The 16,611-nt window shown below is 37.0% G+C and overlaps 1 protein-coding gene across 16 annotated transcripts in view; it reads left to right on the top strand.

Annotated features, from left to right (window-relative positions):
- Mllt10 (MLLT10 histone lysine methyltransferase DOT1L cofactor) overlaps positions 1-16,611 on the top strand; it is a 144,888-nt gene that overhangs the window by 79,613 nt on the left and 48,664 nt on the right. For all 16 annotated transcript variants that reach the window (XM_051205622.1, XM_051205621.1, XM_051205620.1 and 13 more), the window contains 2 exons: positions 8,233-8,488; positions 11,252-11,821. In XM_051205622.1, coding sequence (XP_051061579.1) covers positions 8,233-8,488; positions 11,252-11,821 — 826 coding nt within the window. The remainder of the gene's footprint in view (positions 1-8,232; positions 8,489-11,251; positions 11,822-16,611) is intronic.

The raw sequence follows: 16,611 nt of genomic DNA, 5'->3' as shown, positions 1-16,611 counted from the left end.
CTCTCTCCGTCCTCCATCTTGAATCTCCTCCCTACTACTTCCTCTCTCCTCCTCCTCTCCTAGTCCTGCCTATCTTGGTTTCCTATTGGCCAACAGTGCTTTATTCATAAACCAATAGGAGAGACATATTTATAGAATGACATCTCCCATCATGGGAGAGGTAGCTGTGTGTCATTTGTTGTCCAGTCTCTGCCTAATGGGAAAGTGATGGTCTTTTCTCAAGTTCTGACTAGAGTAGTCTGTGAGGATGGATCATCTCAGCTAGCCACCTTGAAATTTTCCCGAGCAGTTTGTAGTTCAAAGCCTGTCTTTAGGTGATGTTTATTGGCTTAGTGGCATTGTCACAGTCCTAGTGGAGACTTTAAAAGTTGCTGCTAGCCACAGTCATAGTTCACTGCAGAAAACTGTAATATTTTAAATGTCATATGCAGCAGATCTCAAAGTGGTTAAATGATCAATATTTATTATGTACATCCAGAATACAAAGACTTGAGTCCTAATTACCTGTTAGAGTCACAAATCCAAAATCATGTACAGGAAGCTATATGACACCTTTTTCTAGAATTAGTACTCTGACCATCGGTATGACAAAAACTTTAAAAAATATGTATGTATTAGTCTTATAAATTTTGAGATAATATTTATACCTCAAGTAAAGTAGTTAAAGAGTCAGAGTAAAAGCAAACGATTATGAGATTATTGGCAATACAATAGTCCCTTAAGTTTTGTTTTTCTTCTGCTCAGTAATCAGATGGCTCTTCTGACATGAGACAGAGATTTTGAATTTTACTTTAACAGGCATGTTGGGGTTTAGAAAAGGAGAGAGCCACACTCCAACTCCAAAGCCAGCTGTAATAATTGGACTGGGACTACCAAAAGACCATTTGCATTATATGTCTGTAGAGAAAATTATAAATAAACATGAGTTCTAACAGGTCTTAATAATTAAAGCCCAGAGTCAGATATTAGGGGCTAAGTTCTGAAAGATCACAGAAGCAGAATATCCAGCCACTAGAGTTCTTACCTCTATGAAATTCTCAGACTGAAAACAGATTGAGTTCCTGTCTTAACCTACCTATATTCCTCTCTGCCGAGCCATCTTCCTGTGTATCTGTATAGACTTTTAAGGTTAGCCAGTGGCTAGCTTAGCCAGGTAAGCTTTATTTGTTAGAGTATAAAAAGATAATCACCACAACACCACAACTTGCCCTTTTTCCTTGGTTTGTTTCAGTATGTTTTGTGAGACTTTTTATTCTGGTTGCAAGTTTTTTTTTTTTTTTTAAATCAGAATCCTCAAAGCTCTATCAAATTGAGCAATTTCCCCTTCTAGTTTAAGAGCATTGTTTTCTTTTTAAATCTTGAATGAACTCCTCCCCCAAATATTGTGGGTAATCTTGCTCAGACCCCCCTTGGGGGGAGGGAGTAAGAAGACACAGCACCAATGACTTAGTCACTGGGAGAAAGTAAGTAGCAGAGCATGCTGCAGACTTGTTTATTAAGGAAGTTAGACCTGCCTTTATGCCCCTTCCCAAGGTTCCATTGGCTCAGGTGGTTGACTCTGGTGTCTTTTCCTTTTCTCATTGTTGGTCTCCAATAAGGTGTCTCTTTGTCAGAAGTCTTTGGGTATAGAGGCAGACATGGCTGAGGGAGGGAGTGCCTGATGATCATACTCATATGGGATGGCCTGGGCCCTTGGGCAGGGTAACTGTCGCTTGGTTAGGCTGGCCTGCAGTTTCTCTTACACAGGTGGTCTTTCTTAAACTATTAATGTGACAGGTTATATGACTTGGTCTGTCTATCTACCCATCTGTCTGTCCATCCATTCAATCTTATCTGTCCGACTAACCAGTCCACCCACCCATCCATCCCATCCCCCACCCATCACCCCTCCACATCCATCCATCCATCCATCCATCCATCCATCCATCCATCCATCCATCCATCTCTATCCACCCATCATTCCATCCCATCCATCTCTATCTACCCCTCATTCCATCCCATCCATCCCTTCAATCCGTGTAACCCTGGCTGTCCTGGAATTTGTTCTGTAGACCAGGCTGGCCTCAACCTCAGAGATCCACCACCTCGTTTGTTCTCTGTTCTCTTCATTCTTAATAGTAACTACTGCTTTATTTAGAATTAATGTTGGCTTTATTTATTCATTTCCTTCAAACCTGTGTGTCTGTACTTAATGTCTTGGTTATTTTTCTGTTGTGGTAACTGTATTGACAAAAGCAAGTCAAAGAAAGTAGCTTATTCTACAGTCCATCCTGGTAGAGAAGTCATGGGGGTGGGAGCCTGAGGCACACGATTTTCGAGTGGCACCTGCAGTAGGAAACAGAGGGTAATGGGTGCTCAGCTCTTTCACTTTTATAGCGTCCAGGATCCTAGCCCAAGGACTGTGATTGCCTGCAAGGATGAAACCTTTCTTATCCCGATTACCTGACCAAGACAAACTCCCTTGACTATGTGCAGGTGATTCTAGATCTCTTCGAGTTGACAGTTGAGATTAACCATCTAGTAGGTTTCTTTGTAGGCCACACCTGTAACTGGTCTTTGAATTTGGAACTACTCTGACAATCTTTCCTAATTATGTTTAGGATACTTGGGTTAGTAAGGACCATAATTGTTAGCGTTTTCTTTTTGTTAATTTTGTTTTTTCATCTGTCTTGACAACCTTTGGTGATTTTGTATATTCTGTTCCTCCTGATTACCCCCCCCCCCCCTTTGCTTTGTTTTGTGTTTTTGTTTTTTTGTTTTTTGTTTTTTTTTTGGTTGGGAAGGGAGGAGCTATTGAGACAGGCTCTGCTTGTGTGTGTCTAGGTGGGTCCCAACTCAGCACCCTCTTGCCTCAGTCTCCAGAATGCTGAGACTAGGCATGGGTTACCATATCTAACACATCAAACACACATATACACTTTTAATTACTGGTTCAATTATTTTGCTATTCTTATTGTATCTAATGCTGTTTTTAATGCTCTTCTAGTTTATTAAAGTTTTTTTAAATCATTAGTATTCCTTACTTGCTGCAATGTGTTCCAGTAAAAGCAACCCAAGTAAATAGATAAAATCAGTAACATACTGGTGTGAGGTGTTTCTATTAAGTCTTAGCCCTTAAGTGTTTCTGTGACCCTGAACTGTGAATTTCACAAATGTTGCTCTGCTTTAACCATCTCTCCTTCTCCCTTGAAGGTGGGGGAAAGGTATGTACTGATCAAGGATATATCTCCTCAACTCCAGGACTGATAAAACAAACGCCAGCACATTAGGCTTTGGTTAGCTGTTTCCTCCCAAGGATAGAACTTGTTAAGAACAGAATGCTTTGGACTCATTTGGGATTGTTGCCAAGCCTGACAACCTGAGTTGATTCCCAGGCTCTACATGGTAGAAGGAAAAAAACAGCTCTGACAAATTTTATGCATGTGCTCTGTAGCACATCCCCTCACACGAAATCAGTTACATTAGACAAGCAACAAACCAAAAACAGAGCACATGATCTAAGTACTCTCCAGTAGTCTCTTTCTATGAACAAAGTGCTGGAGACCTTTCCCTAAACTTTCTGTGAGGACCTGCTAGGGTTTCCAGAGGTAAGATTCACAAGTGTGAGGGTCCTCCTCAAGTTTGTTCTCCCTTGGCCTGGTCTGCACTGACCTGAGAGCACTTTCCCAGTTCTAATTTAGATTGCTTAATCTGGTATAAGTTTCTGTTTAGTAACTTGTGTTTCTATATCCTGTTTGTCTTTCTAGTATGTTGGGAAGTAGCTTGTATGTGACTTCACTTTCCTGGTAACAGAAGAGTTGGTGACTTTTAGATTGTTACACTTTTGTTTTAGTTTAGAGTTAAAGACTACATCATTAGGAATCCTAATGTCTTAGACAGTTCCTGATAGAAACTTACCTCTAAGTGTTAACTTTTCTAACTTTGATGTTATGTTTGCTTTTTTATGGATTGTTAAGAAAACCTTGTTTTTATTTTGATTTCTTCTTTATCCCATAGGTTAATTAGAATTGCATTACTTAATTTTGAACTATTTTCCATTTATCTTGGTTGTTTCCAATTTACTATCTTTATGTAACTTCCTTTAAATTTATTGACACTTACTTAAGTGTATTAATTTTTTGACTATTTGTTCATCCAGTTATTGTCAAAGGATAGTTAGAATTGCTCAGGATTTGGAGGTAATGGGAGGAACAATATGCAGGTAAAACATAATTTCAGGAAGGGAGACTCTGTCAGGTGACTTTGAGCTGAATACAGATGACCCCATAAGTAAACACATAGGCTACACAGAAGTAGGCACAAAGGCTTACAGGCCAGAAACACAGACAGGTTGGTGAAGGCCATGTTTATAAAAACACCACCACCACAATATGGCATTTTACCAGAAATAATCATATAACATATATGAATTCATTCCTACCTTGTGGTTTTTATGCTATTTTTTCCCCTACTTAAAGTGAGTGTGTGTTAGTTAGTTATATGCTGTATGTAGAGGTTAAGAACAATTTGGGGGGGGGCATGAGGGAGTCATGGGATTGAGAGACATGCTTTCTACACAGGCCTGGCTGTCCTACAACTTAACTACATAGACCAGTCTGATCTTGAAGTCACAGAGCCAGTGGACAACTTTGGGAGTAGGTATTGTCTTTCCACTGGCTTCCAAGGTTCAAACTCAAGTCTCCATTCCTGTTTCCTGAATCAGGATAGTTTCTATACTGGGTTCTCCAAGTTATCTATGGAAAGTCTGTGACTTTTCTGACTCTTATATTTTACACCTACTCATGACTGAAGACCTCTACTGTTCATACTTTGCCTTCTCACCAATATAAATGACAGAGCCTGTACAACAGTACGACTCATACAGGTTTTAAATAAAACCATAACTGCAATGTTTTAGTTTCTTAGTACAAAGTCATTCCTTCATTATAAATTTAAGATTTTTATTTGAAGTAGCGTATAGTTTTTGTACCTAGTTACAGCGTAGTGACTTTAGCTGGCTGTGAAACACAAAACATTCTTTTGGTTTTTTTTTTTTTTTTTTTTTTTGAGGCAGGGTTTCTCTGTATAGCCCTGGTTGTCCTGGAACTCTCTTTGTAGACCAGGCTGGCTTTAAACTCAAAGAGATTCGTCTGCCTCCACCTCCCAAGTGCTGGGATTTAAAAGGTGTACATTGCCGCCACGGCCATCTGGCTCAAAACATATTCTTAATTACTCATTAAATTGCCTAAAAATCACAGTAGACTAATGTTTGCATGCATTGAGGGATTTTCGTTACAATCAAATAGGCAGTTTTATTTCTAATGGAAAGGATAGAAAGACTTTATATATTACCAGGCTGGAGAGATAGCTCAGTAGTTATGGTTCCCAGTATCAAACATGGTGGCTAACAGCCATCTGTAACTCCAGGTTCCAGAAGATCTGACACCCTCTTCTGATCTCTTCAGGCACTGCATGTTCATGGTAAATAGACAAAATACCCATATACATGGAATAAAAATAAATGAAGATTCAAAACTGTATTACAAGGATCAGGGGTGCTCGAGACCTTGGTTCAGTGAGTAAAAGCACAAGTTGTGTTTGTTCAGTTCTCAGCACACACGGTGGCTCAGAACCAATTCCAGGGTTCTCTGACCCCTTCTTTTGAACTCAAACATTAATTTTGGTGTACCACATGCGTACATGCAGGCAAAACACTCGTATACATTTAAAAAGAAGAAAGACTGAATTGCCTTCAGTCGAGTATATGCTAGCCAGCTTTCTATCACTTTGACAGTATACCCAAGGTGGGGGCATTATAAGGAAGGAAGGCCATCATAGTTTCAGAGGCTTTAGTCTGTAGTCTCATTGTTTTGGCCTTCTGTCTGTTCATCTCAAGGTAAAAATAGGAAGTTAGGACCAGAGTGGTGTCCCTGGTGCCTGCTATCCGCTTGGCCTTACCTATGTATGTACTGTAGGCTCCACTACTGTGACATCCAGGCCCTTGGAGCTACTTTAGATCCAAGTATCAAATAAATGCCTTGCGTTTACCTCCACTTATCTCCCCCCCTTTAAACTCGTTCCTCCTCGACTTTGAATGTTCGAATGAGAATTCTGCAGTAGCACATTGCCTCAGCAGCATAGTATTGAACATGCACTGTTGAGATACCTTTAAAATACAGAGGTGAATGAAACCGGTGTAGCTTTTGGGATGGAACAGTTAATTATGTATAGTAAGGTGGTCAGCTATTATATTTTTTCATAAGTCTGATATCTTTTGATAACTTAGAAAGTACAGAAAAAAGTCTAAAGTAAGATATATTCATTTACCTTATTCAATGTGATTTTTTTTTTTTTGTCACTGTATTTTAATTATTCATTGCTCTTAATTACTTAGACTTAGACTTTGAGTAAAAACTCAGACATTCTGTTAAATAAATGGGAAAATTGACTATCCTCGTTTTAAAATTGTCTGAGGAAATGAATACTACATTTGTATATAGACTGCAGTTTTCTGTTATCTTTATTTGATGCTTGAATGAAGAGCACTGCTGTTTACTTAGATAAGCTTTACTATGTCATACAAGGGTCACATGTAAGTGAGAAGGAAAAGTATTGAAAACTGAGGTGTGGGGTAGTTTTCAAATTGACTATCAAGCTTGGAAAAGGTTCACATTTCTAAAGTGAGGTTTCATCAGTTTAATGTGATTGGTTTATTAAAAGTTTTTTTGTTTTCTTTTGTTTTCCTAGCAGACTTTCAAGTCTGCCTTTGATCTTGTTTGCGGGTTATAGCTGGTTAGAACACTGACTGTTTTGTTTTTATGAGATAATACTGGATTTATTGTGTTATTGGCAGAGGTGATAGGTATTAGCAGAAATGTAGCAGTAAAGATTTGACTTTTTTTTAAAAACTTTTATTTATTGTTTGTGATATCATATCAGGCATACCAATCCCCCCTGTTCCCTAGAATATGCCTGCTGCCCTCGCAACCCCCCCCAAAAAAAAAATTAAAACAAATTAAAAAAAGCTCCTAAAACTAACGAAAGCAATGAACCAAAACAAAATAAAGAAGAATCTTATCATGGAAGCTGTAGTATGACTCTGTGCTGAGTCACACAGTTTACCCTTTTGTCCATACAAAAGATTTGATTTTTAAAACATTTCTCCTAGTCCTTCTTTTGAACATTGATTTTTTCCAAAAATCACCAATCGTTTTAAATATTGATTTTTATTATTTTTCAATTTCAAGTTTATTCTCATACTAAGTGTTACATGGCAATTAATACTTGTATATCTTTAATTTGTTTTCATTTTCACATTAAATTTTGTATCCGGTATATCACAAAGATTTATTCAGAAATTTATTGCTAATTATGTTCAAGGTAGTCAGTGAATTTAAACGCCTCAGATACTTGTGAATGTAATAGTGACATAAAAGTTTCTTGTTCCTCAGGGATGCTATAAATCATGTTAATTAGCATACATCTACTTTAATATATATCCACACTCACTTAATTTGCCATTATTTGGCTATACATTGTATTTAAGATGATTACTAAACCCAGAAACTACCTGTCTAAGCAATCTTTGTTATTTTTTGTAGTCATGTGCACATCATACAATTTTCCTTGCAGAGAAATGATTTGTGTTTGAAAGACTAGAGCTTTCCTCAGGTTCTTGAAGTATTCTTGGTACATCCTAGGATGGAGTCTGGTAGACTAATGAGTATAGTCCCTAGTGGATTGATGTACTTTTGTTTTCTTTGTTTACTGCTATTTTGAACACTACAGCTTATAAATTCATGGCTAAGCAATAGTATGTTCTTGGTGAAATTAGTGCTTGATAAATTAACACCTTTGGCATTTTTAAAATATATTTATTATTCAGGTCAACTTATTTGCTGCTTTCTGACCTTAATTCAGTCATCAATTATAGATACTTTATTTAAAAGTAGTGACAGGGTGGGGTTTGTAGGGAGCCAGTGGTGGAAGCCCAACACATGAAAGGCCCTGGGGTTGATCTTGAAGATGGTAAAACAGCAGCAAAAAAAAAAAAAAGTTAAGGTAGATTTTATCTTGTTAAGATAGATTTACTTGTTTTTGTATGCTTTACTTTGATAGACTGCCTGATGTGTAGAATGGAAATAAATGTTCACATAAATTCAGTGCTTATTCATGCTCTTTTCTTTAGCCAAATATAATTAGTTCTTTTTTTCCTTTTATTTCCTTTTTTTTATTTTTAAATCAAAATGTTAGACTTACACAAGTACTAGCAACAACTCTATATCTGGATCATTGAAGCGCTTGGAAGACACTGCAGCACGATTTACAAATGCAAATTTCCAGGAAGTCTCTGCACATACCTCTAGTGGAAAAGATGTTTCAGAGGCTAGAGGGTCAGAGGGCAAAGGGAAGAAATCTTCAGCTCACAGCTCAGGGCAAAGGGGCAGGAAGCCTGGTGGTGGAAGAAACCCAGGAACCACTGTGTCAGCATCTAGCCCCTTTCCACAAGGTATTTTTTTTTTTTTTTTAGTTAAAATACTTCAATAGTAGTCAATAATTGCTAATGTTTTGTAAAAGAATTCATTTATTCTAGATTATGCAATTAGTTGGTAGTAGTGTAGGATTACTTCTAAAAGTATTTTAAATGTTTCTACAACTTTGCTCTCCTTGTATTTAATGATTTATGTTTTTAAAAACTAATTTTAATGCTTAAATGGCTGAAGAATAGAGATTAAGATTAAGCTCCTGTTCTTTCAAGGATAGGTACTCTCTTTCTACAAGCTGTTTTTATTTACTTTTCCTAACAACATGTTAAGTTTTAGTAGGTAAGTGAGAACTGAGCATGTCTTGTGTAATCTAAGTAGATCTTAGTGATACAGTGATAAGCAGTGCATTTTTTCCAAAGCTTGAGTTAAAAATAGATTTTTACTTATCAGCCCTATGTTCTGTGCTCAGGTTGCTATATTAATAGAATACCCTGTATATTTGAATTCCACATAAACAACAAATATTATTTTAGTGTATTTCCCAAATACTGTTTGGTGTTAGATTGAAATTCAATATTTACTAGGCATGTGTAGTTTTATGGCCACCCTCTTTATGAAAATTAGGAATACGGCTAACTTTTAAAATTTATTCACTTATGCTTTGTATGTAATTTTAAATGTGAACACAAATACCTTGAAAAACAGAAATGTTAAAATTTGAGAAAAAAAGTAGCTTGTTTCCATGTGTTTGTTGTTCCCCCTAGAAGTAAATGAGAAAAGTGCCATTTGTTTTTGTTGCGATAAACTTAAATTCAAAATCTTACAGTAGTATGTAAATAGTAGATTGCTAATTTGTTGATCTTTCATTAAAAATATATTAATACATTTCATACTAGTAATAATTAGGAGCTACAGGGTTATAAGTCTCAGGTATATGTATGTGCATATAGTCCTTTTTAACAAGCAGTTGAGTAAGCATAGATAAAACAGAATGCCAAAGTCACTATTTTATTTAAATATTATTTTATACTGCTTTGAAAATTAATCAAACCTTAATCAACCTTAAATGTAAGTTCATTTACATTTTCAATGAATATTGGATTAGCAGAAGTCAATAAGACTATTAAAATTCTTTATTTTGGTTTGAGTTTTAAGATTTAGTCCTGCCTGGCCTTTTGTGGCTTCTGATCTGCCTTCCTCGGTCTTCTAAGTGCAGGAACTGTAGGTGTGGGGTTACCTGGCATGCTTTTATTCTTAAGTTTTTATTTCTATGAAAGGCTAATCTATTTTGAAGAGGTAGCTCCTATAGTTTAGGAATTTTGAAGATAGAAAATATTTTACAGTTCTGTACTAAGGCAAGCAGTAAAATGTTGAAATATGAAGATAAGGTATTTTAAGAGGGCCTTTTTTATTAACTGTACCTTGTGACTTTTAGAAAATTTAAATACATTAAGTAGTTAAATAGTTAAAAGTATTTGTGTCTGTCTGCCTGTCTGTCTTTTAGTTTTAGGGAGGGATTGAGACCAGGGCCTTCCATGTGTTGTGCAAGCCCTATAGTTTAGTTTTACGAAACAGATGTTAGAGTTGAGTCTGTTTAGATGCCTGTTTGATTTGTCAAATGTAAAGATTTTTGTGGTGATGGAAACTTTACTCCCAGGGTAATTTTTCTACCAGGCAAACAAGGATTTCGAGGTTCTTAAATGCTGCATGATGAAAGGAGAATGCTAAGCGTTTTTTGACTAGAGTGAGGAGAGAGAATAAGCAGTTGGGAAAGAGGCATTAAAAAAAACTACTTTCTTTCATGATTTTTTCAGTCTTGTTTTTAGGTTCATTTACTTTATGTGTATGATTGTTTTGTCTGTGTATCATGTGCATGTCGGAAGAGGTCAGAAGAGGGCATAAGATCCACTGGAACTGGAGTTACAGGTGGTTGGTTGTAAGCGACCATGTGAGTGCTGGGAACCAAACTTGGGTACTCTGCAAGAGAAACAAATACTCTTAACCACTGAGCTATCTCCCCACATGATAATTTCTCTCTCTCTTTCTTTCTTTTTTTTTTTTTTTTTTTAAAAAATCAGTAAAACAGTATTCATGGCTGGTTTTCCATTATGAACAAAAGATAGCTCCTGATGGGCAATTGTGGCACATGGCTTTAATCACAGCACTGGGGAGGCAGAGACAGGTGGCACTTTGTGAGTTCGAGGCCAGCCTGGTCAACAAAATGAATACCTTGACAACCAGTGCTACACAGAGAAACCCTGTCTCAATCCCCCCCCCCCCAATAGTGAAACATTTAAAGAAAAAGACAGTTCCCTGGAGAACACATTGTAGTTTTGACAGATGTTCTCATCTGTGTTTGGTCTTTCCTTGAGGGAGATCTGAGGAGTTCTGATAAAAGGTGTTAAACCTTGCACTTGGGAGGCAGAGGCAGGAAGATCTCTGTGAGTTTGAGGTCAATCTGGTCTACAGAGTGAGTTTTAGGGCATCCAGGACTATTTGACAGAGAAGCCCTGTCTTGAAACCCCCCCCCCCCCCCCCCAAAAAAAAAAAGGTTAGGTCGAATGAGGCATAGTATATAACATTAAAGATAATTTTAGAGAAAAAATTGATTTCAATAATAACCTTTCTTGTATCAAGATTTGGTACTTAGTGATGACCTATGTTTTATAATTTACTTTTCAAACATCCATTTCTTTTTGATAATTTTTGTCTGTTGCTTAAAGGAGCTTTGTGTTCCAAGTTTTCTTCCTCCTCCACCTTTTTTTTTTATTTGTGTTTTGCTGCAGGCAGTTTCTCAGGAACTCCAGGCAGTGTGAAATCATCTTCTGGAAGTTCTGTGCAGTCTCCCCAGGACTTCCTAAGCTTCACAGACTCAGATGTGCGTAATGACAGTTACACTCACTCCCAGCAGTCATCATCAACCAAAGATGTGCATAAAGGAGAGTCTGGGAGCCAGGAAGCAGGAGCAAACAGCTTCAGTTCTCTGGTGGGTCACCCTGGGACCCCAACTGTCATTTCACAGCCCAAAAGCTTTGAAAATTCACCTGGAGATTTGGGAAGTTCCAGCCTCTCTACAGCAGGCTATAAGCGGGCTCAGACTTCTGGTATTGAGGAAGAGGCTGTAAAGGAAAAGAAGCGAAAAGGAAATAAACAAAGTAAACATGGGCCTGGCCGACCCAAAGGAAACAAAAATCAAGAGAATGTTTCACACCTTTCAGTTTCTTCTGCTTCACCAACATCATCTGTAGCATCAGCTGCAGGAAGTGTAACAAGCTCTAGTCTTCAGAAATCTCCTACATTGCTCAGGAATGGAAGTTTGCAGAGTCTTAGTGTCGGCTCATCTCCAGTTGGTTCAGGTAGGGATATGTGCCTTGTTCCCCCATTCATCCCTCCACTACCCTTTCTTTCACTATCCAAAAAGTTGTTGTTATTAGTAAACTTTGAATTGCTAGGCTACATTTAATTAACATGGTGTTTCTTAAAATTAATTTTTAAAAATGTATATTTTGGTAAAACAGGGCTATTAAATATCCTAGACTGTGCTGGATCACTCTGTAACCTAGACTGGCCTCAGATTCTTGTTCATTTATCAGCCTTCCACATGTTAGAATTGTAGTTGTCTGGTACCGTGTCTGGCCATTTTTTCAAGAGGAGATGGCATGTATGATAGCACATGTATGGAAGTCAGAGGACATCTTGAAGCAGTTGATCCTCTCCTTCCTTCGACTATGTGCGTCTCAGGTTATCAGGTTTGAGGGAAACTGAAAGTAGTTGACAGTCCTGAAAAAACTATTTGGTGCTTAAATATTCGGCATTAATCTTGTGTTACTTAGTTAACTGTAAATTAAACCAGGGTTCACATCACTTCCCCATTGGCTTTTGCTTTCTTATTTTGTGCTCTTTTGCTAAACTTCATTTTTAATTTCACTTTCTCTGTAGTTGCACCTAAATAATGTGAATTACTCTGTTTGGGACTTTTATTTTTAAATCAGTGATAAATAACCAAAGTTAGAATTTATCAGGGACATTTCAAGTCAAATGATAGTTGAATTGCTTTAAAATTTGTTATAAATGCATTTACCATTATTTTTATCTGAAACTAGAGTTGATTGCATAAATTTGAAAGTGGTCCCAGGGCTTACTTTTATTTTTAGTTTTGAAATACTGTCCCAGTCTTGTCTAGAAGTGACTATCTAGCACCAGTAGGCCTGAAATCAGCCACGAATCAGTTGTCTGTGTGTTTTCTTGGTGTTGAGATGTGCGCCACCATACTTCTTAACATTTTGTGACAGTACAAATGAATTTATATATTACTCATGTCAGTGGTGTGCTTCTGTGTAACCTGTAATTTGTGTTACAAATAATTTTAAATCTTTAAAAAATACTGAAAGCGCATACTTTATTCTTTTATTTGTTTTAATGATTTCTGTTATGTCTATGAGAGTTTGCATGTCTGTGTTCCATGTCAGTGCCTGGTGCTTTCTGAGGAAAAAGTATGTGTAGGACCCCTGGAACTGGAGTTACAGATGATTGTGAGCTGCTGGGTGGGTGCTGGGAACTGTACCTGAGTCCTTTGCAGGGTGTTGCTTTGTAGGTCTGGGTGTCTTAGTACTCATAGACATTTGCCTTCCTCTTCCTGTCTGTGCTGGGACTAAAAGTGTGTGCTACCACATCCTGCCTTGGGCTTTTCTTCCTTTTCTCTCCTCTTCTCCCCTGCCCTCCCCTCTTCTCCCCTGCCCTCCCCTCCCCCTCCCCTCCCCTCCTCTCCTTTCTCCTTCCCTTATTTTTCCCTTCCCCTTCCCCTTTCTTTCCCTCTCCCCCCTCCTACCCCTTCCTCCTCCTGATTTATTATTTTCATTTATGTGTTATCTGTGTGATGGCATATGCATGGGCACCCATGGAGGTCAGAACAGACAGGGGCAATGATTATGCTGGCGATGAGTTCAACAGACTATTGTGAACTCCCCGTGTAGTTGCTGGGAATTGAATCCAGATCCTCTTGGGGGTGGGGGAGCAAATGCTATTACCTACCAAGCCATTCTTCCAGCATCATCCTTTAACAGTTTCAAGTTTCATTTGTGTTTTATTTTTTCTTCTTGAATATGAGATAAATGGCTTTCAATAAACCTCACTCCTCTGCTAGCTTTGGATTTCTGATGGTTGAAATGAGATTTCAGCTAAGATACAATATTATGGACAATACTAGTTTTATTAGCTCATAATGAGAGGAGTAAGAATTGGTGTATAAAATAAAGTCAAATGAAAAAAATCTTCATTATATTTTTTCATATTGAATATTAACTTCTATAAATAGAAAATAACAGTGACCATTCCTAGAAAGAAGCATACATATATAATCCTATATGAAAACACTGTGTTATTTTAGGTCTCACTAAGTGCATTGTTACTTATATCTCATTTAGCAGTAGTTTTATGAAGGGCTATTGATGTCCTGGTTCCAGAGCTGGTAAAGCTGAGATTTGGAGGGTAAAGTTGCCCCATACAGCCTGGAGTTTTTTGTTTGTTTCTAATAGATCACTTAGGTGTCTATTGTGGTTTTCAAACAGCCCCCAATTTATTGGAATCTGTAGAAGAATTGTTTCATTGCTAGCACTATGGGGGGTTGTGGGGATAAGGTCTTCAGTCTTGTTGTTAACTGGCATGTTGGGTGGGATATTCTTGTATTCAGTATTTGTCTTTTATAGGATGTTTGCCAGAATTCCCAGCCCCTTCTCATTAGTTGTTAGTAGCACTCCTCCCATAATAAAAATGTCTCCAGACATTGTTAAATGTCCCCAGGAGGCCAAAATTGCTTCTGGTTCAGACCCACTGTTTCAGGAAGTGGGAAAAATAAATTACAGTGGGAACAAAATTCATTAAAAAGATTTAAATATATTGCACATTTGAATAAATGTTTTTTATTTACGTTTCCCGTGAGATTGTAAGGGACTAGCAATCAGCCTTAACCTTTTGCTACAAAAGTAAATTTAAATAAATTTACTCATAAAAATTGGATTCATATTATCTTTAGCAAAAGTTATAATAATTGAGTACCTTACTGAGAACATAAAGCTTAAATTTGTTTTTGTGGAGGCCTTTATTGAGTCTTGTACTTTTGAAACACAGACGGAAAAATTTTGAATTTCAAAGTTACATTTGAACGCTTTTTTGAATCACTTGTCTTTAGATTAATAGAATTAAAAAATAATGAATTTGCAGATCTTTTTTTTTAAATCTGGTACAGATTTAGGGATATTTTAGACATGAACAGTAATGTTAATACATTAGTTGCAGTACAGTGCTTAATTCATATTCCCTTTACTCCACTATTGTCTAAATATACTTATCTAGAAGTAATTTCCACTAGAAGATAGTATAGTTTTAATTCAATAAATTACCTCAATTTTTTAATAATGCAAATAATATTTTAATGGAGCAAATAAATTTCATGTTGTATTAAAACAATCTGATATGTCTTAAAATAACTAAGTTATAAAATAAAATTATTTTACTTAAAGCCGAGATAATTCCAATTATACATTTCTTTGGTCTTTCAAGATAAGGTTTTCTCTATGTCGCTTTAGAGCCTGTCCTGGAACTGGCCAGGATCTGCCTGCTGCCACCTCCCAAATGCCGAGATTAAAGGTGTGTGCTACCACTGCCTGGCCATTTTATGTATTTCTAATAACAATTTTGTAAGAACAGAGTGCTTTCTTACTGATACATAGGGAGTGAAGGGTCTGCTCTACAGACGCTTGGCTAAGTGCTATGCACATTTTGACAACTGCTGCTGAGTACTTGGTGCGCTTCACATTGTGGTGCACTAAAGACACATTAAATGTTAGTGCTTATTATATAGGGCAAGAAACTAACACATACAGATATCATATCATTAAGTGCTGAAACTGAATTCCTGATTTGAGAACAATTTTGTTACAAAATTCAACAGAGGTACTTTAATGTCAGTCTTTAAGCAGTGGAATGCATGAGCAAATTTAAACAGTGTAACTTTCAATAATAATAATACAATCTTTGTGCTATAAAATTTTTTTCCATTGGGCTAAATTTTAAATTCAAAAATCATTTATTAACTATGAAAGTCATTGCCATGTGGTGGTGATAAATGCCTATAATCTAGCACTTGGGGGCAAAGTCAGGTGATCTCTTTAGTTTTAGGCTAGTGTGGTATACAGAGTGAGTTCAAGGACACACAAAACTACAAAGAGAAACCCTGTCTTGAAAGCTCTGCCCCCACCCCCTCACCCCCCCAAAAAAAAGAAACCAGTCATCCCTCTGCCCCCGTCCAGCAAATAGTGGTGTAGGCAGAAGCCTGGAATGGTGGAATGGTGGCACATGCCATGAATCCCTGGAGTAGGGAGGTGGAGGGTCTCTATATGTTCAAAGCTAGCCTGGTATGCATAGGAAATTCTAGGTCAGCTAAAAGATATACAGTTGGGAGCCAGTCCCAAAAGTTTTTTTTTTTTTTTTTTTCCCCCTGACAGGATGATAAATTACTAATGATGAATGTGATCAACTGTTAATCTAGCTTAGTGAGGTTAGGGGCTATTTGTCACTCTATCTCCACTGCCAGCACAGCACATGAAACACTGCCTTTTAAAAGTGGAGTTAACATAGTAGTAAGCACTGAATTTATTTCATGTGGGCAATAATATCCTGTGTAATTGTACACACCCTTTAAATACTTACAGTTAGGCTATATAATACAAATCATTTCATTGTAAAGTTTTATATCAAGTTGGAAAAGACTAGAGAGAGAGATTAAGTTATACTTTGAAGAAGAAAAAGTAGTCCAATATTTACAAAAGAGAAAGTAAATATGTATTTAAGGAATAAACCTAATAGAAGAAGCTTAAGTTTGTGACACAGTTGGAGGTGATAATGGTTGAGGAAATTGGGGGTGGATGGGCTTATTGAGGTGAGTGTTAAGGTGAAGAAATAAGGCATTCTGGACTTAGTTTTGATAATTTCCATTATTTCACAATTTCTTTAATAGATAAAAGAAAAGAATTGCCTCATTTAGCCAATAGTAACAGGACTGGCTTATGTTTGAATTTCTAAAGAACATTGCAGGTACTCAAATTTGTTGTTAGTATTGTTATTTGATTTTGTTTGTCTTAGCCAAGGC

The sequence above is a fragment of the Phodopus roborovskii genome, unplaced genomic scaffold, assembly GCF_943737965.1.
Source record: "Phodopus roborovskii unplaced genomic scaffold, PHOROB, whole genome shotgun sequence".
Lineage (NCBI taxonomy): Eukaryota > Metazoa > Chordata > Mammalia > Rodentia > Cricetidae > Phodopus > Phodopus roborovskii.
The sequence above is the reverse complement of the archived record's forward strand: the minus strand, read 5'-3'. Positions and strand labels throughout refer to the sequence as shown.